We start from the raw sequence: 26,639 nt of genomic DNA on the forward strand, positions 1-26,639 counted from the left end.
CCCGCACGGGCGGCAGCGACCCCCAGGGAGAGAGACAAAGACACGCCGGTTAGAAACAGGCCGAACGCGCCGGCGCCTCCCCGCTAAACAAGGAGCCGCCAACCCCAACTCAGCGCGATGCCATTTCCGCCCAACAGGTTGTTTGTCGTAGACACGGGAGATAAACCCGTGTTCATCAAGGGAAGACAGCATCCAACTGAAGTGTCATCAAACATGTTCTTAGCCATTTAGGAAAAGGTATCAAAACCCTTAAATTCTTTTGACCCATAAGTTCTAGTTTGAGAGTTTTCCCTTAAGGAATAATTATGAATACATGCAAAATTCTCATACAGGGTATTCACTGCAGTATCTAGAACAGCAAAAAAAACAGGCAAAATGAAACAGCAATTTAAAGAAAAACTGGGACTATCCTATCACCAACATTAAGATTAAAGTCTTAAGAGTTGATACTAACCTGTTATTAAAAGAATACCGGGATATAGTATCTATTCATATGGAAAGGTATACTAGATAGAATTTTAAAAAAATACCTTAATCCTCATTTGCAGTGTGTGGGAACGGGTGTATATATATGTGTGTACATGTGGATACATACACGACACACCATACATGTATAAAATAATGGAAACACTCCAAACTGTTAAGTGGTTATCTTCAGGTGATGAGGCTACAGGTAATCTTTACATATTTCCCAAATTGTATTCAATAAGTGTATCTTTATAATAAAAAATTCAAGTAACTTAATAAAAGGCACAGTCCATTCTTATGTACCCATCCTTTCTACCAATTCAAAATTATGTTTTACACTGTGTAGCAAAGTGATGGACATCAAAAGATTTTAAGAATGAATGACTTCCACAGAAGTAATTTATCCTCCTCAAAAGTTCTGAGTAAATCACAGTATTTCAGAGCAGTTTATGCCTTAAACATTATGCAGTGAATCAAAACCATTGTCTTCTGTGAAGTTATACCTTTACTCTATTAAGTGTTCCTACTTCAGGTGAAAAAAAGACTTTCTGAGCTTCTAAAGAACCTAATTTGATTTGCAGTCTCCACAGACTTGCGAACAGAAAGTTTGCTGGAAAAAAAAAGTTACCACACTTTTGGAACAAATGTTTTAGATAATACCAATGTTTTAACAATGTATTCAATAATTTGCTCTTCAACTTGAAAGAACTTAGTGGGAGCAAAACTAAAGTATTACAATAAACTAGTCAAAACCTTATATCTTGGTCTTCCAGTCTTAACAAATTTAAGTTTTTAGCACTTATTAACACCAAGGGAATCTTTTGGGTGATAATAAAATTTTATACCGCCATAACAAATGGAAGGAATTATAAGGCTTTGTTATTAAACTGATAAAAGATCTATTAATACATAAATTCCAATGATATTTTAGGCCAAAGGGACCTCATAATTGTGAGATTTTCCTTAATTTTCCCATAATTTTGGATTTTCATAAATCCAAGCTTAGATGTTTATTGGAATGTTGCTTGAACAGAGGTGACCTAATCAACCACAACACCCTGCAAGTTTCCTTCCCTGTGTAGGTAGGTATGGGATAAAACAATTATGTCTAGAAACATTCATTTTTGTAAAATTAAAAAAAAATTATCAGAAACAAAACATAAAGAACAAATACTAAGTGGCCAAAAATTTGTGTTAACCAACTGCTGAAAAAAGGGTGTATGAACTTTTTATAAAGCAATGTCTCTCCAAAATTCTTATTTTACACCAAATGATTTAACATAGCAGGATTAAATGCAGATAAGACATAAGAACATTTTTGATGCTGTCATCCAACTTTCATTTGGTGTGTTGTACAGCAATTTCAATTCAACATTTTTGAGTGTCTGTTATGTCTCAAGCACAGTGCTCAGACCAAAAAGAAAAAAGATAACTTGAGGTTCCTTCCTTTGAAAAGCTCTATCTAGAAAATTACCTTCAGATTATTCAGATAACTCCAACCCTAAGGCTAACCTGAATCCCTAAATCACCCTTCAGTCCTGCCAAAGCATTTCATCTCATTCTTCTTCAGATGAGCTTTCTAATTTCCTGTCATTCCTTTGCTCAGATTCATCCAGAGCATCCCACTGTTTCCACACTAGGGAAGTTATTAGTTGTTAACCTTTCAGGGGAGTCAAAGACTAGTGAGATTCTGATTAGACATAGACTTTGTCTTCCAGAAGCATGCACAGAAATGCATACATACACCATATACTTCACTGCACCAGAAACTGATTTCCTGAACATAAGCAAGATACAAAAAGCAGTATTTACAAAGAAAGGAATCCCTCCCCTTCATCCTTTCTTGCAGGAAAAAGTGACTTCCTGAAAGAAATATAAAAATTTTAACAGCTCAGTAGTAATTCTCAGTAAAAACCTGGCTTGATTTGAAATTCTAATATGGTCTTTGACATAGTAACACATAGATAACCTTTGATAATCAATTGTAACTTTATTCTCCATGGCATAAGTGCTGAATTCCCTGACTAACAAAGGTACACAGAACCAACGTAGAATTCCATAGAATGCTTTGTCAGATTAAGGCAGCCTGTGTACTAGAACACTAAATTTCTCCCAGAGTTTCAAGCCAAAGTCAAGTCCCATTATTTCCTCTGCCTTCAATTTCAATTAAGACCTCTGGAAAGGCAGCAAATTTCTGTCTAGTAGAGAAAAACATCATATTTCATTCCCATCTCTTGGCAATACCTCTTGGAAAGGTGGTAACAGCTGCTGACATGGAAAGTAATGAGGCACAATGACATGTGGCTATCCCTTCCTCATCAGAGAAGGAAAACCATGATGCATGCCTGACGTCACAGGTGCACATCTGACCTCAGAGTGCTATCAAACTTTTCTGCCATTTGAGTAATTATCAGACAGTAGGGGAGAGAGATTATTTTGAAGATGCTGACAGCCTTTCCAGTTTCCAAAGAGTCCTAAAATGAAATTGGTGATGACATGACAGAGCACATGAAAATGTGAAGCCTGATGTACTAAGAGACATCAATAGTTTTATCCAGTTACATGATGAATGGAAATGGCATGTGGCTCATTTTTTTCCAACTCCGGAGTAAATGATATCATTTGACAAGCAGTGCCTCAATTCCCTTTCATGGACCACATTTAAGAATCTTCACATCAAACCACTTGACTCTCCACTCCCCTAACATACAATGTTCTCTCCCTCCTCTCATGTATTCAAATGCTCAAGACCCTCAGCCATTCTAATAAGCTTTCCCTGATTAACTGCAGTCTGAAATGACCTATCCATTTTTTTATGAATTCCCACAATGTTTTCTATTTGACTGTCCTCAAGTGTTTATTATCATGAGACCACCAGCTTCAAAAATGCACTATTATCTGTATTTTTACAAACATCAGAAAGAGCTGTGGCAAATTCTCCCATTTCCCTAAACCTATTTTGCCATTTTTAAAAGAATAACTTATCCCCAGAATGATGGAGAGGAGAAAGTTTAACAATTGTTGCTGGAGTGACAGATAAACTGACCTCAATTATTCCTTTCTGTACTCATTTTCACACACAAAATTTGATTTTTCAAGTGTATATTTACCAGATCCATAATATCACTGTTGACTGTTGACTTACCACCATTAGTACCTCTACCCCTAGATTGTCCAACCATGCCTCCCAACTCCCACAGTCATCCTACTATTCTAAGAATTCAGACCACTTTCAAAATAACTTTATGAGAAAGAATTTAAGCAGATCTGAAATGAAGATAAACTGATTAGATGGAAAGGCCTACAGTTGACATCATCTATTCAAATAAGATATAAAATTATCTACATCTTAGAGCTGAGCAGTAACTTGAAGATTATCTCTTTCAATAGATTCACATTATAGATGGAAGCACTGTTGGGAATGGAGTATTTTGGAATAAGAAACTTAAATTTTGAAAGTATCAGTATTTCAACAACAAAACAATAGCAGAATCATGCAGAGCCAAAAGGGATTGGCCTAATTCATTAGCTCGTGGATTCAACACTAATGATAAATGCAATTAAAGAGTTAAAAGAAAAATAAACAATGAAAGTAACTCAAAATGTGAAAGATGAGATTGATTAGTAAGCCAAAGAAATGGCCCAAAAGATTGTCTTTGACATTAAAAGTATACCAAGGTAACCTGAACTTAGCAACAGTTACACTTATTATTGTTTATTGTATGCCAGGCATTGGGCTGTTTGACATACATTAGTGCAGCAGCAGCAGCAGCAGCAGTGCAATTTTATTAAATTCTAATGAGGAAAAACTTTGCTAAAGGAGAAAGAAATCAAGAAAGCAAAAGCTGGCCATCTGTCTGCATTCTGGTCTACTAGAAAGGATGCTCTGAAAATTGGTGAATATCTGGTCTGAGTGGCAAGTATATTCTTATGGGAAAACTGAACGGATCATACTACCAGAGCTTGCAGATAATAGTCACTAAGAACTGACTCAATGTTCATCAAGAAACCTTCAGATTATAATTAGTTTTCCATGTATATTTGTCTACTGGGGGAAATTACACTGAACCATAAACAGAAGTCAGTGTCCCTGATATATCTCACGACAAACTTAAAAACTAGTATTTTGGGCTTCCCAGGAGACAAAGGTTCATATAGTCAAAGCTATGGTTTTTCCAGTAGTCGTGTAAGGATGTGAGAGTTGTACCATAAAGAAGGCTGAGCTCCAAAGAATTGATGCTTTCAAACTGTGGTGCTGGAGAACTCTTGAGAGTCCCTTGGACAGCAAGAAGATCAAAGCAGTCAATGGTAAAGGAAATAAACCCTGAATATTCACTGGAAGGACTGATGCTGAAGCTGAAGCTCCGATATTTTGGCCACCTGATGCGAAGAACTGACTCATTGGAAAAGACCCTGATATTGGGAAAGAGGGCAAGAGAAGGGGGCGACAGAGGATGAGATGGTTGGATGGTGCCAATGAACAGGAGTTTGAGCAAACCCTGAAAGATAGTGAAGGGCAAGGAAGCCTGGCCTGCTGCGAACAATGGAGTTGCAAAGAGTCAGACACGACTGAGCAACTGAACAACAAATGTGGCTCAGTGGTAAAGAACCCACCAACCAACAAGGAGATACAGTTTGATCCCTGGGGCAGGAAGATCTCCTGGAGAAGGAAATGGCAACCCATTCCAGTATTCTTACCTGGGAAATGCAGTATAGGCAGTCGCTGATATGACTTAGCAACTAAACAACATCACTGTGGTATTTATACTTAAATATTTATCTGTGAGACTGGCTAGAATGACATTCCTTAAGCACCTAGTCACCTTGCTAGTTGAAACAATAATGGCCCTAGATGAACCAACAGGACCAGCTTTAGAAAGCAATGACCATGTCAAGTTAAGTGTGAGGTCTAGCACGGAGGCTAGCCTGCCCTCTCTGTCTTGCTCTTCACCATCTTCAAATTATGATGCCATGTGATTTCAAACACATGCATACAAGAACAATTTAATTCAAAATGACAAATGGAAAAAGGAAGAACAAATATAGTGTTGTTTCTCCATGTTCCAGTGCACTACCTTGTGAATTTAGAGTTTAGTTTCTACAGCAGAGAAGGCTGAAGATTTATTTTTGTTTTTCTGGCACCAATAAGTAACTGTTTCATCTATTAAAAGAATTAGTCACCTAAGCAAAAAGTAAATGTTCAAGAACTTGGACATATACATTTTTACTGAAGAATAAATACCAAAACATTTCTCATGTCCACAAATATATGGAATATGCAGTTACTTTACAGGTTGTGTTTCTGTTTGGGGTGTTTTATCAGTTTTTGTTTTCTGATGCCATCTCCAGAGGCAAAAGATCTAATACAGCCAGGTCCTAACATGACTTATCACAATTCTTGACAAGATGTTCACTGCATCACATCAAGAATTCCAAAGTCAGAATGCAGTTAGGACCCTGTGTCCATGGTCAAGGGTAACACACATAGAAGTTGTACCAATGCTATGAACCTCATGGATACAATTTTATTTGTACTACTACTGAATTTTAACTACTGTGGTATCATTATGAAAATACACTTTTAGTCTAACTTTTTTCCAATCAGTAATGGAGTTACAATTAATACTATTTTCAAACAGAATTAGTATATGATATGTGGGAAAGTACTGCCATCTTTAGGGAGAATGCAGGATTACTAGTAATCGAATATAAACACTCGGCCTCTATGAATCCTATCGTGGACCCTTGGTATGGTACACTTTTTTTTTCAATGGATTTGTCTTCTGTGATACAGTTTGGTCCAAAAAATCTAAAATCAAGCAGTTTTAATAGGCCCCATTAATGTATGAAAAATAAAGCAATAATTGCACGGACAGATAAGCTAGCCAAAATAAACCGTGAATGATCAAAATTAAGGATATATTTTTATACAGATGACATGAGTCATCTCAGAAAGATTAAACATGAGTCATCTCAAAAATAAAACATAGTTATAAACTGTTTTAAGAAACGAAAAACTATATTTCTGTGATTAGCATATGAAGTTAGAGATTTTTAAATTTAGAAAATAAAAATTTGTGGTTTAATATTTATAGCACCACTGCTTATCACTGGCACTGAGATGTAAAACTGTTTGGAACATACCATACAGGTTTTTACACAAGTTTGAAAGTAAATGATTTCCCTGAAAATTTCACCTACCATTTCTTTCTCATATAGAAAAGAAAATATCCCAATAAGCTCTTTTTGGTAACTAGCAGTAATAATTATTATGCACATTTCACTACTTTTTTAACTTTAATATTTATCATAAAATAAATCAATGACCATGATCTCTCTGAAAGAAATGTGAAATACCACATTATGTTGCACATGAAGTACTCAATCTGATTTGCTAAAAGTAAAGAATAACACTTTGTTCACATTAACAAGTTAGTTGTCTGATAGGCTATATAGTAAAATGGAAAGTTCATGGACCAAGGCATAAAAATATATGGGTTCTACAATTTTCAGATTTAATGCTAAAAAGTGAAAAAAAAAACCCAAAAACCCAGGAACAGAAAAGTGTGTATAGTATGCTTCCATTTGGTAAAGGTGAATATATACATTTATATGATTATATACACATAAAACATCACGAAACCCCAAGAAAACTGGAAACTAACTTCTTAACTCAGGGGAAGAGAATAAGAGAACCAAGAGATATGGTAGGAAAAAAACTTACCTTTCACAGTACATCTCTTTGTACTGTTTAACTTTGTTATCATGTATATGTTATTATCTACTAAAATCATTTTAAGAGATGTCTGGTCTCTATTCCTGACTTCTTCATTGACTTCATGCAATCACTTACCTCAGTTTTCTCCATTTAAAATGAGGTTAAACTACATCTCTAGAGTTCCCATCTACAATTCAACAGAATTCTGGCTCAAAAGGTATATACAAAATGTATATACCAGATGGCTAAATAAAATAACTATGAGCCTTACTTTGCAGCCTGCTCTGTTCCCAGTAGGCTACAAAAGCAGCATAGTAAGCAAGAGTCTGGGAAGAAAATTTATGTTTGTGAACTTGATAAAAGTTTGTCTTCTTTCTTTTTATTCTGTTCCAAAAGTAAAAAGCTGGTTAGTCCTGGGAGTTCCTTGATGGCCTAGTGGTTAGGATTCTGGATTTTTTACTGCTGTTGGGCTTGGGTTCAATCCCTGGTTGGGGAAATGAGATCCCACAAACTACACCCAACAAATACATAAATAATCTGGCTAGTCCTCCTTTTATATACATACACACACACACACAATTGCTTCTAAGGAATAGATTCTCAAAACATTTTGATACATGAGTAAATTTTAAAAATAATTATAAAGAGGTAGAATCTTTGTGGAAGCTTTTTAATAGGATTCTGAGGCAGGAAAAAGCAGAAAAATCACCCCTGTATTCCCCTAAAATTGGCCCAAGAACCTCCTAAAAATCCTTCATAATCTTCATAAACACAAGATACCCGCAGACCCAGGGTAGCCAAGGGTAGAGCAATAGAAGCTTTAGATCAGTAAAAACAGGATATGAGGAGAGGACACTGACATCTGAAGAACAGAAAATGGGGACAGGCCTGATGATCCATTCACTCATAACCTTATATGCTGCAGGGCAAAACTGTTACTCTTGAGTCTCAGTGGGCTTAGAGTATAATCATGGGGACCCTGTAGTTAAATAATAATGCACTAATAACAAAGGATGAAGAGGGGGGAAAAAAGATAAATGTTCCGAGTTCATCAGAGGAAGAGGTCACCACGGGCTGGAGCTACAAAGAACAGATTCACAGAAGAAACAGAACTTAAATTCTGTGTGATAAGCAAAATGATGATGGAAACATGAACAAAATAAAGTTAGTTTAGCTTTAGTCATAGTCTGATTTTAAACAGTAACTTGGCAAAAAAAAAGTTAGAATTATGTTGCCACATTTTCTTGATAGAATACTTTACAGGAGTGATGACATGCTAAAGATTTATCAAAAGTGAGAAACGGGCTCAAATATAAGATTAATATGCATCTAGATACAATTTTTAACAGGGCAGGGTTCTAAAGTATGAGAAAACCACACCTATTCCAGGACATTTGGCCACCCTCTTCCAGTATTTTCTTGCAAGTAACTGGTATCATTTCCTATCACAACCTTCATACTCAAGAGTCAGCTCCACCCAAAATGCATAAAATGAGTAAGTCAAGAGGTGCCAGCTCTACTTTTCCATTGATTAAAATTGTGAGTTGGGTCTGGGTAATTGAAAGAGTGATGTGCGCTTTACTACATGAAAAAATGTCAAAACAAAACAAAAACTATCCTCTCAAGAGATTCTGTAACCAGATGAAGTAAGGAAATAATACAGAAACACATAACTTTAGGCAAAATATATAAATTCAAGGTATTATTTATGAATACAGTGTATGTGGCTTCTGCTTGATTTTCTCACCATAAGTATTACCCTTATCTTGTCTCCAGTTTAGTCTCCTCAATGCTATCAGATGCTCCTGGTTTTTAAAATCCTTCAACAGCTACCCCTAATTTTAAAAGTATGATTCAAACTACTCACTTGGTATATAAGACCTTTCTTGATTTGGCTGTAATTCCTTTCCTTGGTTTATATGGGGTCTCAGGTCCTCTGTACCTGCCTGGAAAGTTTGCCTAGCTAACTCTCAGCACTCAACTCAAAAATGAATGGATGAATTATGAAAAGCCTTTGCCAATCCCAGTGTGCCTTACAATTCCACTGCTGTGCATCCTTATGATGTGTTCTTCTCTCACGGTACTTGAGAAAAGGAACCGCACTTCTTCTCTCTGTAACCCTAGCACCTAACTCAGTGCCTCACACAAGCAGGAGCTCAAAATGTCTACGAAATGGACACAGTCAGCCTAAGACAGTGAAACCTGAAGAATACTCATGAAATTCTTTGACTTTTGAAACCTGAACAGACTCCATGGGGAAGGGGAGTTTAATTTGCTTATTGTTTCTGGATATTTTTAAATAATTTTTTTATTTTCCATTCAATAGAAGTGTGCTAAATTAAAATCTTTAATCTTTAAAAGACAAATAAATAACTCACGTACAACACAACTAGTCCTTCGAGTAACAAACACTTTAATTAACATGTGGTACAAAGGCCTGAATCACTCAAGAGGCTAAAAAAAGAATCTGGGTTAACTCAACTTAGCAAATACCTATTTGCCTGCATGGCTAGGGCACCACCTATGCATTTATAACAGGTAAACAAATCTTAGCTGCCACCACCCTACAGCCCCCAATCAACTATAGTCACATCAGTATTAGAGTGAGTGTGGCGTAATGCAACTGTTGACTCATATCCTTAAGGAAATAAACGCAAATGGCAGAAGGGAGAAGCCATTATTATTTCAGAAAGGCCAGAACTACAGAGGAAGGTCCGGGAAAATGTAGGAAGCTTCTAGCTTTTCTGCCTTTGCTATCTTCTGCTTTCTTATACTGATAAGCTATCTATTATTCATCCACTTATTCAACAAAGATTTTTTAATGTCCCAAGCATTGTGCTAGACACAGGCTCTATACAACTCTCCCAGTCTCTTACATAAATCTCTCCAGTGGGAAGACACACACTAAGCAAATTAATGCACAAATATAAACATAACTAAAAATTGTATTAGCTGACAATATGGGAAGGAACATGAAACAGAACTATAAGGGAGATAATTTTAGACTGTCTTTATTTAGAAGTGAAATTTAACCTGAGACCTGACAATGAGTAACTTAGTTGAGCAGTGAACATACAGTAACAACAGATCTGTCTGTGTTTTAGGAAGATAGTTCTGACAGCAGTGTGGAAGACAGATTATAGAGGTCAGTTAGAGATTACTGCAGCAGTGTAGGTAAGAGATAGGAGTCCTAACTATTAATACCAAAGATGGAGATGGCAAGGAGAAGCCAAATGTGAGGCACATCCAAAGGCAGGATGGACAGGCACTGACCACTGATCAGGTAAAGTATGTAAGAGAGAGAAGTCAAGGTGGTTCCTAGGATTCTAATTAGCCCAGGTAACCAGGAAGGTACGAGTGTAAATAACTGAAACAGGGAACACATAAAGGAGGAACAAGCTTAAAAAGAAGGTAAGTTTGGTTTACTGAGTTTCTGTTGCTTTTAAGTAAGATATGGAGAAATATCCAGGTGGAGATGCCTGATACGTAACTTTGAAAACAAATGGTCTAATAATCAGAATCACTAGACTAGAAAATAGGTCTGGGGTCATCTTCACAGAAGTAATGTGATGCTTTAGGAGAGAGGAATCAGCAAAGCAGTATTAAAAAAAAAGGGAGTAAGGAAAGTCTGATCATGTTTAAAGGCCTAGAAACCAAATAAAAAGTCAGTGCCAAGAGAGGAAGAATCAGAACTCACAGAAGTGTTAGTTCAATAAGTATCAGCATCCACCATGTTCCAGGGCTTCCCTGATGGCTCAGATGGTGAAGAATCTGCCTGCAATGCAACAGACTCAGATTCGATTCCTGGGTCAGGAAGATCCCTTGGAGAAGGGAATGGTTACCCACTCTAGTATTCTTGCCTGGAGAATTCCATGGACAGAGGAGTCTACAGTCTATGAGGTTGCAGAGTCAGACACAAATGAGCAACAAATACAAACACACACATTCCAGAGTCCTTAAGATGCTCAAAGACATAAATAGATAACTTCAATTTAGTTGTATATGGGGCACTATAGGAACACACAGAGGGAAACCCAGCCAAACGCAGATCAGAAACACTCAATGAAAAACAAACAAACAAAAAAAACGGTGTCCGAGCTAAAGTTTTAAAATTAAGTGAAATCATGCAAAGAAAACTGGTAAGGACAAAAAAAATGAAATCAAGAGAATGCTTCTAGATTTCTGAAATGCTGAACAAGATAAAAGGTTATAGAAAAGAGCTAGAAGAAGCTGAGAGGCTAAAGTGATTAAACTGGTAAGTGATTTAAACTGGTAAGAACAGTCACTTAGAAAAAAGAAGAGAACCAGATGATGAAAAAAGTGGACGAGAGACTTGGGTGGGGGATTCCCTGGTGGTTCAGTGAACAGGAATCCACCTGCTAATGCAGGGGACATGGTTCGACCCCTAGTCCTGGAAGATTCCACAAGACATCTAGCAACTAAACCGTGGCCGCCACAACTATTGAGCCTGGGTGGTACAACCACTGAAGCCCATGCACCCAGGGCCTGTGATCCACAGTGAGAGAAGCCACTGTGATAAGAAGGCTGAGCACTGCAATGAAGACCCAGTGCAAGCAAAAACAAGTAAATAAGTAATTTCTAAAAAGAGATTATACCTATATTTTTTTAAAAGGTTTTGGTAGGAAGTTTACAGAAGATTTTGGGGGAAATGTTACAGAAGGGAGTTTGCGTGAAGCTGCCAAGCTGTATAAGGATTTGGGAAGAGATGAGTAAAGAAAACTTAAATGAAGTCTGCTTAAAGTAATTGTACCTTTCATCTTCTTAGAGATTTCTATAAAACTGTAAAAGGTTAATCATTTTGCAAAGCTTTGGAAGTCTGTCTCTTTTGGATGCAATACCATGTTGAGACCAGCCCAAAGTGACCCAGTTATAAGTGACCATGAAAATGTTGGAAACGCAAATTTTTGTAAGCATTAATGGTCATAGGGGCTTCTCTTGTGGCTCAGCTGGTAAAGAATCCATTGAAACTACCACACAATTGCACTCATCTCACACACTAGTAAAGTCATGCTCAAAATTCTCCAAGACAGGCTTCAACAGTACGTGAACTGTGAACTTCTAGATGTTCAAGCTGGATTTAGAAAAGGCAGAGGAACCAGAGATCAAATTGCCAATATCCATTGGATCACTGGAAAACCAAGAGAGTTCCAGAAAAACATCTACTTGTGCTTTATTGACTATGCCAAAGCCTTTGACTGTGTGGATCACAATAAACCGTGGAAAATTATTCAAGAGATGGGAATACCAGACCACCTGACCTGCTTCTTGAGAAATCTGTATGCAGGTCAAGAAGTAACAGTTAGAACTGGACATGGAACAATAGACTGGTTCCAAACCAGGAAAGGAGTACGTCAAGGCTGTATATTGTCAGCCTGCTTATTTAACTTATATGCAGAGTACATCATGCGAAATGTTGGGCTGGATGAAGCACAAGCTGGAATTAAGATTGCTGGGAGAAATATCAATAACTTTAGATATGCAGTTGATACCACCCTTATAGCAGAAAGTGAAGAACTAAAGAGCCTCTTGATGAAAGTAAAAAAGGAGAGTGAAAAAATTTGGCTTAAAACTCAACATTCAGAAAACTAAGAGCATGGCATCCAGTCCCATCACTTCATGGAAAATAGATGGGGAAACAACGGAAACAGTGAGAAACTTTATTTTTTGGGCTTCAAAATCACTGCAGATGGTGACTTCAGCCATGAAATTAAAAGACGCTTGCTCTTTGGAAGAAAAGCTATAACCAACCTAGATAGCATATTAAAAAGAAGAGACATTGGTTTGCTGCCAAAGGTCCGTCTAATCAAAGGTATGGTTTCCCCAGTAGTCACATATGGATGAGTGCTGGACTCTAAAGAAAGCTGAGCACTGAAGAATTGGTGCTTTTGAACTGTGGTGTTGGAGAAGACTCTTGAGAGTCCCTTGGACTGGAAGGGGATCCAACCAGGCAATCCTAAAGGAAATCAGTCCTGAATATTCATTGGAAGGACTGATGCTGAAACTGAAACTCCAATACTTTGGCCACCTGATGTGAAGAACTGACTCATTTGAAAAGACCCTGATGCTGGGAAAGATTGAAGGCAGGAGAAGGGGAAGACAGAGGATGAGATGGTTGGATGGCATCACTGACTCGATGGACGTGAGTTTGAGCAAGCTCCGGGAGTTGGTGATGGACAGGGAAGCTTGGTGTGCTGCAGTCCACGGGCTGCAGAGTCGGACATGACTGGGCAACTGAACTGAACTGAATGGAAGTTTGACAGTGAAAGTAAAGAGAAACAGATGGCAGTAACTAGACTGAAGATAGTCTGGAAGGGAAGTTCACTTACTGATTGAAAGGAATTTGGGCATGTTTGTAGGTCAAGAGGGAGAAGTTTGGGGAAAGGAAGATAGAAATGGGGAGGAAGACAGAAAGAAGGGTTGCTGGAGAAAGGTTTGAGGAAGACTGGCAAGGGTAGAAGTGCTAAGTTTGGAAAAGAAGAACACATCTTCCTTCAAAGAACCAAAGACAGAAGACAAAAAAATAATTGTGATGCCAAAGGGAAGTGTAAAGAAATGTTTCCTACTGTTGCCATGATATAGGCAAGGCTGCCTCTTATGAAGGAAGAAAAATAGGGCTGAAGGCTTTAACAGCAAGGTAAAAGTTCTGAAGAAGAGATGTGAGAATCAGATAACTGAAATAGCTAATTCTAATTCCTAAGATAACATAAATAACAGGAGAGGCAATCAACAACTGTATACTTTGTTTACATTTGTGAGTGGAATATAAAAGTGAAATGTGAACTGCATTTCACAGAATTCCATAGACATGAATTAAAAAAAGGCAAATCTTAAAAAAAATTATCAAAAAGTCACTAAATGTACACCCATACAGTGCGGAATTGATTACAGACTTATTTATTAGGGTACACAGTCAATACAGCACTCCCATGAAACTGAACCTGTCACCATTACTTAGCAGCAACAGCAGAAGTTAGGAGGGTCAAATGAAACAGTCAGGAAACAGAAGCCATCAGTAACAGAAACAAAGAGAAATGCACAGGTAGAGAAGCTGTATAGATCAGAAGATAAAGTAACAGGAAAATAAACTTAAAAGCAAAGACATACTGTGGACTAAAATAAGCCTGAAAATAACTGATGTAATGTTCCTGCTTTCCTTCTTTCCTTCCTTCGACATTCTCTCAGCACCAGTTATATGCCAGGTACACTGGGAGGCATCAGTGATACGAAGACAAGATGTAATTCTTACTTGGAAACTCAGAATATGTTCTTGTACCCATAGCCTAATGTTTACAATAAATAATAAAACTGAAAGCTGTTCTGAGTTTTGCTACTAAAAGTTATGCTTTGTTCTATAAGATATTAATCACAAAAAAGCAAAATTATATCAAAAAGTTTAACAATTTCTTGAACAATTAGCAAAAGGTGCTGCCAAAAATAAGCCACCCATAAAATAATATGCTGTAACTTAATAAACCGCTGTCCATCCTGACTTTATCACAGATGCTACATTTGACTTTTTCTTAAACGGTTGGATTAATACCAACGAAAAGGCCACAGATATCAAATGGCAAAGCAAGATAACAGAAACTATTTGCCAAGTGCTGGAAAGTATTTTGGCAGCAAACTCACAGCAATTGTAGTGATCACTGTAACCGAATTAACATATACTGAGCTCACGAGCCAGGCACTGTGCTAAGTATACTACATATATCACTAAAATTTTATAAATTCCCACAACAAACCTACATATACCATAGTTTCTAACACTGTCATTTTACAGACAAGAAAACTGAAGCTTAGGAAAACTAAGTAACTTGCCCAAACTACAGTTAGTAAGCAAAGGAGACATGGCTTGAACTCCAGTATGCCTGATCCTTGAAAATCCATGCTTTAACCACTGCACGACTGTTTTCCCAGAAGGGAATGGTGCCAGACACATGATGACACTCAGTAGTGCCTGTCGTTGAAGGAATGAATGAGACAGTATAAAGCAACTATTGCAGAGTATGCCCAAATGTGGAAAACACAAGAAGAGCAGAAGCAGTACTTTAAGGATTCACTAAATCACCAACTCAAATTGTGCAGCATAATTGTGGGTGTCTGGAAAATCGCAGCAACTGACAGAACGGCCGAATATGCTGTTACAGGAAATGGAATGGCTCTTTTTGAGTGGAAACTCCAGGCTGTCTCTGAATCTACAAAGCCAAAGATGGAAACAGCACGAGGCAGTTCAGGAAAGGAACTGCAGGTGCTGATCAGAGAACTCTTCTCACATTTTTCTCAGCATGGAAAGGAGTGTTGATGCTGTACTAACAGTCAAGCCCACAGGTACCTTTAATTCTATCACCTTTAAAGTGGAAGAAAATCATGTAGACTGGAAAGGTGACGACATCCTCAAAGTGAAATACGGATCCTCTTTTAGAAGACTGGCACCAAAAACCCCCTTTTACTGGGTCCAGGGCCATGTTTTATGGCACTGACTCTGCTATCACAATCACCAACAACAGGACCAACGTTCCCAGGAACAGTCAAAGTATGGCCAGCAACCCACAAAGAGGCCAGGCATGGGAGATTTGCCCAACAAGAATGCAGCTAGTGGAACCAATCAGATTGTCTCTTTTAGCAGTCTAAAATTCAAGCTGTATGGAGAGGGAAAGTAGCTGAAAGACACAGAGAAGACAAGCAGCAGAAGTAATGAGGCAGTTATGTACCACACTAAGATACCAAATGAGCTAAAAGGGTTTTGTTTTTTTTTTAAAGGTAAAAGCAGAGTCTGAGAAGGGCTAATAGCAGCCGAGAAGCCATACTCCTGCTGCTAAGAGGGTAACCCAGTCACTAGAGTTGCATTACTTTTTCCTGGTTTCTCTAGTATTTAGTTGAAATCTACATGGTGAAGCCAGTCTGTATGATTATTCCTAGACTCTCTTAAGGCCGAGCCATTTCTCTCTTATTTCCCTACAATGCTCTCAAAGAAACCTCTCTTTACCAGCTATGGATCAATTTTAAAACTCTGTGCTTGCAACAATAAAGAGTAGTATGATGCTTTATAAAGGGTGCACATGGATTCACACATGTGCAATCAGATGACCTGGCAAATTGAGTGGTGGCTGGGTCTCACTTTCATCTTGCAGAATCTGTAGTTTGAAGACATTGTGTTGTTTAGCTCCAGTTAACTGTCTCAAGAAATGACGTTCAAAGAAGTATCTTAAACTGTACAAATTAACAATTCATATCATCACAATTATACACTTAAAAACTGAAAAGAGATCCAGGGCAGATAAAGGCAACAAAACCATCTCCTTTAAAAGTTTCTTCCTCTGATGTGTTTTTGTATGTATCCAAATTTCAAGGCAAATAAGTGATTTTGTCCACTTACAATCGTAAGGAACAATAGGTGGCTAGTCAAGACAGCCAGGTAAAGAAAGGACAAATTGGAAAATCATGAAAACGTGGTGAGGAAAGTTTAACTTGGGGATATAAATATCGAAGATGACTCACAAATTTCACTAAGTGCGTTCGAGCCTAACTATATGACAATCCCATTAGCCCATCTCATGTCCTCAAAGCCTACCCATTCAAAGGAAAGGAGAATGAAGCTCAGAAAGTCTCAAACATCTACAACTGTCCCTTGTTGGATTCCAAGGAATTCAGTAAATAATCTAATGAGCAAAAGGCATGAAAATGGCATGGCCACTCTCCTACACAACCTTATATAGAACGATCCTAACAATTTATATGTCAAAAACCCAAGAACACTACAAAAAACTCTTCTCCCCTGAAAGTTATTTTTTTCATATAATTCAATCACTTGTGCACACAATGTTCCTAGTATTTGGCTGTTTTTTTTCTTGGAAGTATGCCTCACTTTTTCTTCTCATCCAAAATAAAAACTACCAGACACAACCAGGTACTTTGGAATTCAGGTCTATCAAAGCATCACTGTAGACAAGAATAGTCTCAACTTTTTAAAAATATTGTTTTTGCACAGCTTAGAAAGAAACTCTGTCTAAAAGCCACACTTCCATTTCTCAGAACTAATTTCTTTTCGAGATAATTCCACAGATAAAAGGAATTAACTAATATTCAAAACCTGAGGTGTAAAAAGAGTTCTTTGCATTTAGGCTTCACCCTGGTATAATAATTCTCCTCTGAAAATAACATTAGTACACGCTCTTACGCTGAACGTGTTACCAGATTACATACAGCAGGACACCCAGATAGGCTGCAAGTTACTCAAGCATTCAAGGTGGGGTTATTTGTTTGTTTTTGGGTTTGGCTATTTTTTTCAACCACATCATTCTATTGCTTGAACATTACAATGTTTTGGATATCAGGAATACGCTCAGATACCTGACGTAAGAATTTGACTGTCAGAGGCATGAAGCCACACAACCCAAGAGTGGCAACCCTAGCACTTGATCTGTAGTTCAAGATATGAGTTTATCCAAACTGAGGAACAAAGGTTCTCTGGTGTTGCGATTATACCCATACACAAAAATTTCTAAAATTGTCATCTTGTGGTTAAAAAAAACATGATCAATAACAGGCAGGTATGCCATTGAAATCTCTCAGCAGATAATTTAACAGTGCTTGGGCCTCAGATGAAATATGGAATACTGCCACTAATGACTACCATTGGCAAGACCTGTGAAAAGTACCATTACTTATCTCTTCATGACACATTCACCAAAGCAATTTCTGACTTAGTCCAAATCATGCTCTCCTGAAGAATCCACTCTTTCTACAACTAAATACTTGCTTTCAAATAATTAGTTCATAGTGTCTCAACTATGTTACTCAATATTCGCTCCATGTCAATATTTCACACATGCCCAAAACCAAAATATTGTGTGATATAACAGATACTGATGAGAATTTTAGGACAGATGGGTTGTTCTAAGGAGTAATGATAAAAACAAGCCTAACTTACAATGAATGAATTTAAAACTACCAATATCTTTTTCAAGATAAATGAAAAACATAGGAGTAGGAATGATACGGAGAAGGCAGTGGCACCCCACTCCAGTACTCTTGCCTGGAAAATCCCATGGACAGAGAAGCCTGGTGGGCTTCAGTCCATGGGGTCGCTAAGAGTTGGACACGACTGAGTGACTTCACTTTCACTTTTCAGTTTCATGCATTGGAGAAGGAAATGGCAACCCACTCCAGCACTCTTGCCTGGAGAATCCCAGGGACGGGGGAGCCTGGTGGGCTGCCGTCTATGGGATCACAGAGAGTCGGACACGACTGAAGCGACTTAGCAGCAGCAGCAGCAGGAATGATAAGCCAGTAACATCAGATTAGAAAAGAACTGGTAGCAAGTAATAATATAGCTGGTTGTCATTTCCCAGTTAAACACAAAAGCAGCAGCTAAAATCTAATATACAGCAATGAACTCTCTTCTAAGGAAACATTTTCATTTAAACTTAACTTTACAAGGTAATAAAAAAAGTCACACATTTATACTGTAAAATCACACATTTATACTATGATTACTTATAGCAATCATATCTAACAATTACTGTAACATGACAAGGACCACCCTAAGTGTTTTACATGTATCTTTGGTTTTCTTCTAAGAACAACTCTATCAGGTAAGAAATATTATTGTAAATTTATAAATAAGGCTAACTAGTATGTAGAACGTTTAAATAACTTAGTGTGCACAAGGTCACATAAGAAATAATTTGTGGATCCAAAAATTTCACCAGTGAATCTACCTCCAGACTGTAACACCAAGCTTCCAACAAGTAATGCAGTCATTACTTTGCAAACAATAAAATCTGCAAATATAAGGTGCACTGATTAAGGCAACCCCGTTTGCAGTCAGACTTAGAGTCAACTCTTAATTCTGTTTACTACCTATATGAACTTGAATAAACCTAAACCACTGAACTTCTCTAAGCTTCTATTTTCTATTCTGTAAAGTGGGGATAATGAAGGAACAGTTCTTACTTCATAGGGTTGGTGGTGGATTAGAGGCATCAGGCATGTAAAAGATTAGCAAAGTGCTTGGTATATAGTAAGCATTCCATGAATGCTAATTACTATTGGCTAATACTAAGAAATTATCCTTATTACTATAAACTCTCATTTTAGTGCTGGTGGCACTTTCTAAAATAAATTAAATCTATCAATACTGAGATAACAAAAGTTTAGGAGATTAAGACCCAAACATCTCCAAGTATATGACAGCACAATTTAAATGGAAAAGGCTACTACTTACTGTAACATCAGACATGTACTTATAGTGCCTGTGTATATATGAAAACATACAAGACACTAAACAAAATTATCAAGAGGAAGTTAAAAATACACAATCAAGCACATTAATTCTGCTGAGTGTGCACAGGCAGTAAAACCTCCAACTCTGAACAAGATGCACCTTCAGTATTCAATAAATTCCCCTCCGTTTGTGGCGTGACAGTGGTGAATACATGCAGAGAAAGAAGCTTGGAAAATAATCAACCTGACAAATTGAGTATAGACTGATAAAGATTCAGGAAGAAAAGAGCTCTCTTTCCACCCTCTTACCTTTTTAAAAAATGTTTTAGCAATACTGGTACTAATGATCTGTTAATTAACCAGAAGAGAAAAAAGAAAAGAGCAGAGCTAGAAGCTAAGCTCAATCTATGCCCCAACCAGTAATGCTGAAGAAGCTGAACAGTTCTATGAAGACCTACACGATCTTCAAGAACTAACACCCAAAAAAGGCCCTTCTCATTAAAGGGGACTAGAATGCAAAAGTAGGAAGTCAAGAAATATGTGGAGTAACAGGCAAATTTGGCCTTCTACAGAATGAAGCAGAGCAAAGGCTAATAAGAGTTTTGCCAAGAGAACGCACTGGTCATAGCAAACACCCTCTTCCAACAACATAAGAGAAGACTCTACACATGGACATCACCAGATGGTCAATACTGAAATCAGATTGATTATATTCTTTGCAGCCAAAGATGGAGAAGCTCGATACAGTCAGCAAAAACAAGACCAGGAGCTGACTGTGGCTCAGATCATGAACTCCTTATTGCCAAATTCAGACTTAAACTGAAGAAAGTAAGGAAAACCAGTATTCAGGTATGACCTAAATCAAATTCCTTATGATTATACAGTGGAAGTGACAAACGGATTCAAGGGATTAGTTCTGATAGACAGAGTGCCTGAAGAACTATGGACAGAAGTTCGTACATAGTACAGGAGGCAGTGATCAAGACCATCCCCAAGAAAAAGAAATGCAAAATGGCAAAATGGTTGTCTGAGGAGGCCTTACAAATAGCTGAGAAAAGAAAAGAAATGACAGGCAAAGGAGAAAAGGAAAGATATACCCATTTGAATGCAGAGTTCCAAAGAACAGCATGGAGAGATAAGAAAGCCTTCCTCAGCGATCAATGCAAAGAAACAGAGGAAAACAATAGAATGGGAAAGACTAGAGATCTCTTCAAGAAAATTAGAGATACCGAGGGAACGTTTCATGCAAAGATGGGCACAATAAAGGACAGAAATGGCAGGGACCTAACAGAAGCAGAAGATATTAAGAGGTGGCAAGACTACACAGAACTATACAAAAAAGTATAACCCAGATAACCATGATCGTGTGATCACTCACCTAGAGCCAGACATCCTGGAATGCTAAGCCAAGTGGGCCTTAGGAAGCATCACTATGAACAAAGCTAGTGGAGGTGATGGAATTCCAGTTGAGCTATTTCAAATCCTGAAAGATGATGCTGTGCAAGTGCTGCACTCAGTATGCTAGCAAATTTGGAAAACTCAGTAGTGGCCACATGACTGGAAAAGGTCAATTTTCATTCCAATCCCTAAGAAAGGCAATGCCAAAGATGCTCAAAAACTACCACACAATTGCACTCATCTCACACGCTAGCAAAGTAATGCTCAAAATTCTCCAAACCAGGCATCAACAGTACGTGAACCATGAACTTCCAGATGTTCAAGCTGGATTTAGATGAGGCAGAGGAAGCAGAGATGAAATTGCCAACATCTGCTGGATCATCAAAAAAGCAGAAAACCATCTACTTCTGCTTTATTGACTATGCCAAAGCCTTTAACTGTGTGGATCACAACAAACTGTGGAAAATTCTGAAAGAGATGGGAATACCAGACCACCTGACCTGTCTCCTGAGAAATCTGTATGCAGGTCAGGAAGCAACATTAGAACTGGACATGGAACAGACTTGTTCCAAATCAGGAATGGAGTACGTCAAGGCTGTTTTTGTCACCCTGCTTATTTAACTTATATGAAGAGTACATCATGTGAAATGCCAGGCTGGATGAAGCACAAGCTGGAATCAAGATTGCCGGGAGAAATATCAATAACCTCAGATATGCAGATGACACCACCCTTATGGCAGAAAGTGAAGAACTAAAGAGGCTCTTGATGAAGGTGAAAGAGGAGAGTGAACAAGTTGGCTTAAAGCTCAACATTCAGAAAACTAAGATCATGGCATCTGGTTCCATCACTTCACGGAAAATAGATGGGGAAACAAAGCAAACAGTGAAAAACTTTATTTTGGGGGGCTCCAAAATCACTGCAGATAGTGACAGCAGTCATGAAATTAAAAGATGCTTGCTCCTTGGAAGAAAAGTTATGACCAACGTAGACAGCATTAAAAAGCAGAGACATTACTTTTCCAACAAAGGTCCATCTAGCCAAGGCTATGGTTTTTCCAATAGTCATGTATGGATGTGAGAGTTGGACTCTAAAGAAAGCTGAGCACTGAAGAATTGATGCTTTTGAACCGTGGTGTTGGAGAAGACTCTTCAAAGTCCCTTGGAATGCAAGGATATCCAACCAGTCCATCCTAACGCAGATTAATCCTGAATATTCATTGGAAGGACTGATGTTGAAGGTGAAATTCACATACTTTGGCCACCTGATGCGAAGAACTGACTCATTTGAAAAGACCCTGATGCTGGGCAAGACTGAAGGCGGGAGAAGGGGACAACAGAGGATGAGATGGTTGGATGGCATCACCGATGTGATGGACACGAGTTTGAGTAGGTTCTGGGAGTTGGTGATGGAGAGGGAAACCTGGCATGCTGCAGTCCATGGGGTTGCAAAGAGTTGGACACAACTGAGCAACTGAACTGAACTGAGAAGCTCACAACAGAGGTCAAAGGAAAAGAGTGCAGAAACAAATTATAAGGAAGAAGAGGAAAGAATTTGGAAAGTTAGAAAAGCCAAAGTAATTGTTCTTGTTTAGTTGCTAAGTCGTGTCCAACTCTTTGTGACTCCGTGGACTGTAGCCCACCAGGTCTCTGTCCATGGATTTACCAGGCAAGAATACTGCTGGGTTTGTAATTTCCTCCTCCAAGGGATCTTCCTGACCAAAGGATCAAAAAGCATCTCTGGCACTGGCAGGCAGACACTTTACTGCTCAGACACCAGGGAAGCCCAGTTTAATGAAATACATTTTATTCTACAATTCTGTCATGGGCCAAATGCCTTAGAAACCAAACAACTAATAGCCAATATTAACACTGCTGACACTTAACTCCTCTTCCATCTTGAGGTTTCCATTAGCTTTTAAAGTCAGAGAAGAGAGAAAGAATACCACAGAATAGAAAGAATACCACAGAATAGAAAAGAATTTTGCCTAACAGCACAGCCAACTTCACACTGCCCATATCTTACAGCTCAGCCAAAGGTCAACTATGAGACCGTGCCTGAATCATAATCCTGGTAATCTAAAGATTCCACTAGAAAAGTAAATTCTAAAACTACTAAGGATCTAGATTATTTCCATAGGCCACTACAGGAAACCTGGAGACCTAATTTCAGCAGTTTCAGAAGCATTTCAAATCTTTTTCAGTGGTCATGCCATTTGAAGACATCTTTTGTAACTTCATAGCAGGAAATGATACTTACTTGGGCCTGTATCTCCATATCTACTTGCCATAGCAACTACTGGGAAAGTTCTCTCTATACCCACAAGCTCAAACCATAGCAAAACCATAAAACTCCCCACTATGGCATCCATAGGCTCTCTAAAGCAAACTGAGTAGAACAGCCTACTGACCATAAAGCAATGCAATAAACACACATTCCTAAAGTGAAGGTACTTTTCAATAATACAAGCAAGGTGTCAACTGAAAATTTGGTGTGTGTGTATTTGGTGTGTACTGTGTGTGTATATATACATGAGCCAAATTTTATATATATGGGGGTATATATATGAGCCAAAATTTATATACGTGTGTGTGTGTGTGTGTGTGTGTATACATATATATATATGAGCAAAATCCTATCTTTATGTGTGTATATAAAAATAAATAAAACTAGGCTAAAAATTAAGGATGGAAAATTTATTATTAAGAATGTACACACTGTTTAAAAAGGTTTTGTTCTTGAAGCAGGGAGAAAGCAGCGGGGGGCGCGGGGGAAGGGACATGAACCCCAAAAATGGTTACTGTTCATTCAAAGTGTATCTGCAATGTTAAACAATCAACACCTGCTTAGGGAATTCCACAGCAGTCTAATGGTTAGGACTCCACACTCTCACTGCTAAGGGCCCAGGTTTGAAACCTGGTCAGGGAACTAAAATCCCACAAGCAGCATGGCATGGTCAAATAAAACCTGCTCAGTGTCAGCCATACTCATCCAGTTCTCACTTGCACTATACAAACTTAAAAAGTTCAAGTGCAAGCCATACCTTTTATTGTTTTTCCTCTTCCACCAATATAATTTAGGAGTAAAAGGTATCTTCAGGAAAGAAAGTAAGTTGAATTCTATAGAAAAACTGTTGATCAAACAGCAACAAAGGTAGATATAGTTTGTACCCAGAGATAGATCTTAAAATAAGGCATTTTTGATAGTTCTTTACCTGATTAACCACTGCTCCCCCTCATTCCACAACAAAAAGTGCTACAAATACTTGTTTATACAGCCTACATGCAAAAAGCTTCTGGCACAAATTTCTTAGGCCTTTTCTCAAAAGCCTCAAGCTTGATCCTCTTGAGATGACAAAGCCCAAGAGTCAAAATAAAATAAAAAAGTTAAGGATGCAGACCAGAAAGGAACAGGAAGAACAAAGAATTTCTAATCACTTCTTACATGTTCATTCTACTCTTCTTATCTGGTCCAAATTCTCTAACTCCTATGTCTCCCATGATCAATTAATTTAGCTATTATGATAAAGTATTCTTAATCTCTCCAGGCCCTTCTAATTTGGACAAGTCCTGACATAGTGGTGTTTGTTGTGTTTTTTTTTTTAACTCTATGACCCAGATGAAATCTTTTTATAGTCCTTGGAACCCTGGATGCGCCCTCCTAAATTCCTGCTCTGTGGCCCTAATGTTATAACAGAGGAGACAAACTATGATTGAATGGTCCTGTGAAAACAAGTGAGTGGAGGAAGGGAATTGCTGCAACTGGGCTCCACGAGCATCAAGCTATTTCTGTTTCTTCCCTACAGGATTTAACAAGTAAAGCAGAAAGGAAAAGGCTGGCATACACATGGGAAGCTGCAGCAAAGAGCTACCCCAAGGTTTTTAGGAATCCTCATTATCTTTCCACTTGTTATAGGAAGTTAAGTCTGGAAAAATATCTTTGGAATATGTCTTGTGTATAGGAATGCATAAAAGATAACACCTTGCAAAAGTCAAACATACAGGTTTAATAATGTGTCACTAATGAAGAGGGTTTATAAATGAAATAACACCTACACATTTAGTTCCCTAAATATATTATGCTATTAATCATTAAAGTTAGACCTGTAAGTACAAGTTTTCCATATGTGGAAAAGTAAATCTGTCTTTAAATTAAAGAGAAATTATCACTCTAACTCTTAAAAATAAAACAGGATAAATTTCAAGTGTAGCCGCTCAGTCACTGAATAAATTTAAATTTGATAATAAAACATTTAAGTTTCAACCAATGCACCTTTGCTGAAGCACATTTAGCTGAAATAACTTCGAGTCTGGTTTATTTCCATCACATATAGTACATTTTTCCAACAAGAGCACGTACATTCAATATAGAACATTTCCAGCAAGTTACAGTCTTTCTACTTTCCTTTCACAGTATATTTTAGTGCAAAGCACTGGGAAGGGTAAATGCTTTTCTAGCTATAAAATCATTTTATTATGACCTTGTGGATCTTCAACATTTTAAAATTTTATACAAAAAGTATATAGATGGACAGGGTCCCTCCTAAGTTCACAAGTGAACCTATATAAAAACACGGTATATTCTCCTGCTGTACCTTTTAAAAATTATAATTTGACAAAAATTACTAAAAATTATTAAAAAATAAAGTATTCCCTAAAAAGTACAAAATATTGATACATAAAAACCTGTCCAATATTTCATTAAAGATGTACTTCTGTTTTCCCTAAAATCTTGATTACAAAAATGAACAAATATTCATTATTTTTTAAATTTTTCAGTAGGAATCAAATATTATCTAAAGTGGTCATCTAAGATTTACTTGGGAGAGAGGGAAAAAGCAGGCTTTACACCCCAATCTTCCTTTTTTAGCAATATCTAAAGAAATAAACTAATATTGTAGGAAGTGGTTGTGCAGGGATTGTCTGCATCCACAAAATTTCAGTAAGCCATTTACTGCCTTCATATTAACATCAGTAAATGTGCGGTCTTTAAAAAAAAAAAAAAATTTAAGTTGCATTTATCATTAAAGTGCTTTGAATGAAATTTAAAGAAATATAGGGGAATGTTTAATTTTCATAAAAACCTCAGATGTTTACAAATGAAGAATGTGATGATCCATGGGTGAAAATGAACTGCAAATTTCCTGTAGTATAAATTTTAGAATGAAACTTTCAAACATTTAAATGCTGTAGAACAAGTTAGACATAAATGGATGTAAAAATAATTAAATATTTAGCAGGCTAAGTATTTATAATGTGCTGATATTAATTTATCTTTTGGTCCTAACATATACTCACTAGGAAATTATGTATCTGTACAATTCAGATAAAAATTCTGCCAAATGAAATGGAACAAAAGATAGTCTTTGTTAATTAAAAATCACCAGTGGTGATATTTTCTTCAGGTTGTTGATCACTTTAATCAACAAACTGTTGGAAAACAAAATTTGCACCATTTGTGTAGAAAATATAGACCAAATGCACAAGGGTGGTTAGTTCATGGATTGTGATGACAGTACTTAATGTCACAGCTACTTGAAAGTGCTGGAACAGGCAGTGCCTTAGAAACAAGTGGTTAGATGGTTATTATTTTAGTCAGAAAACAGCAGTTACAGTCATATATTTATCAAATTTTTTTCTTTTTTTCCTCATAGTACCATGTGAAGATGTTTAGTGGTTCTAACACAAATTTAAAGTCTTTCCACAAAAATGAACTCCAAACCTTTTCGTACATCACTTGAAGTTATCTGAGGAGAAATGGGAATAAATGAACACTTTTTTGAGTTTACTGATAAAACCTTATTTTTAGAAT

General features: G+C 37.4%; 1 protein-coding gene across 3 annotated transcripts in view; it reads right to left on the reverse strand.

Annotated features, from left to right (window-relative positions):
* ZNF800 (zinc finger protein 800) overlaps positions 1–26,639 on the reverse strand; it is a 47,415-nt gene that overhangs the window by 343 nt on the left and 20,433 nt on the right. The window contains exon 6 of one of the 3 annotated variants that reach the window (XM_055421214.2): positions 1–26,574. The exons of the other annotated variants lie outside the window; for them this stretch is intronic. Coding sequence (XP_055277189.1) covers position 26,574 — 1 coding nt within the window. The 3' untranslated portion in view covers positions 1–26,573. The remainder of the gene's footprint in view (positions 26,575–26,639) is intronic. 3 annotated transcript variants of the gene reach the window in all.

The sequence above is a fragment of the Moschus berezovskii genome, chromosome 3 (assembly GCF_049115385.1).
Source record: "Moschus berezovskii isolate FMDL1 chromosome 3, NW_MosBer_1.0, whole genome shotgun sequence".
Classification (NCBI taxonomy): Eukaryota; Metazoa; Chordata; class Mammalia; order Artiodactyla; family Moschidae; genus Moschus; species Moschus berezovskii.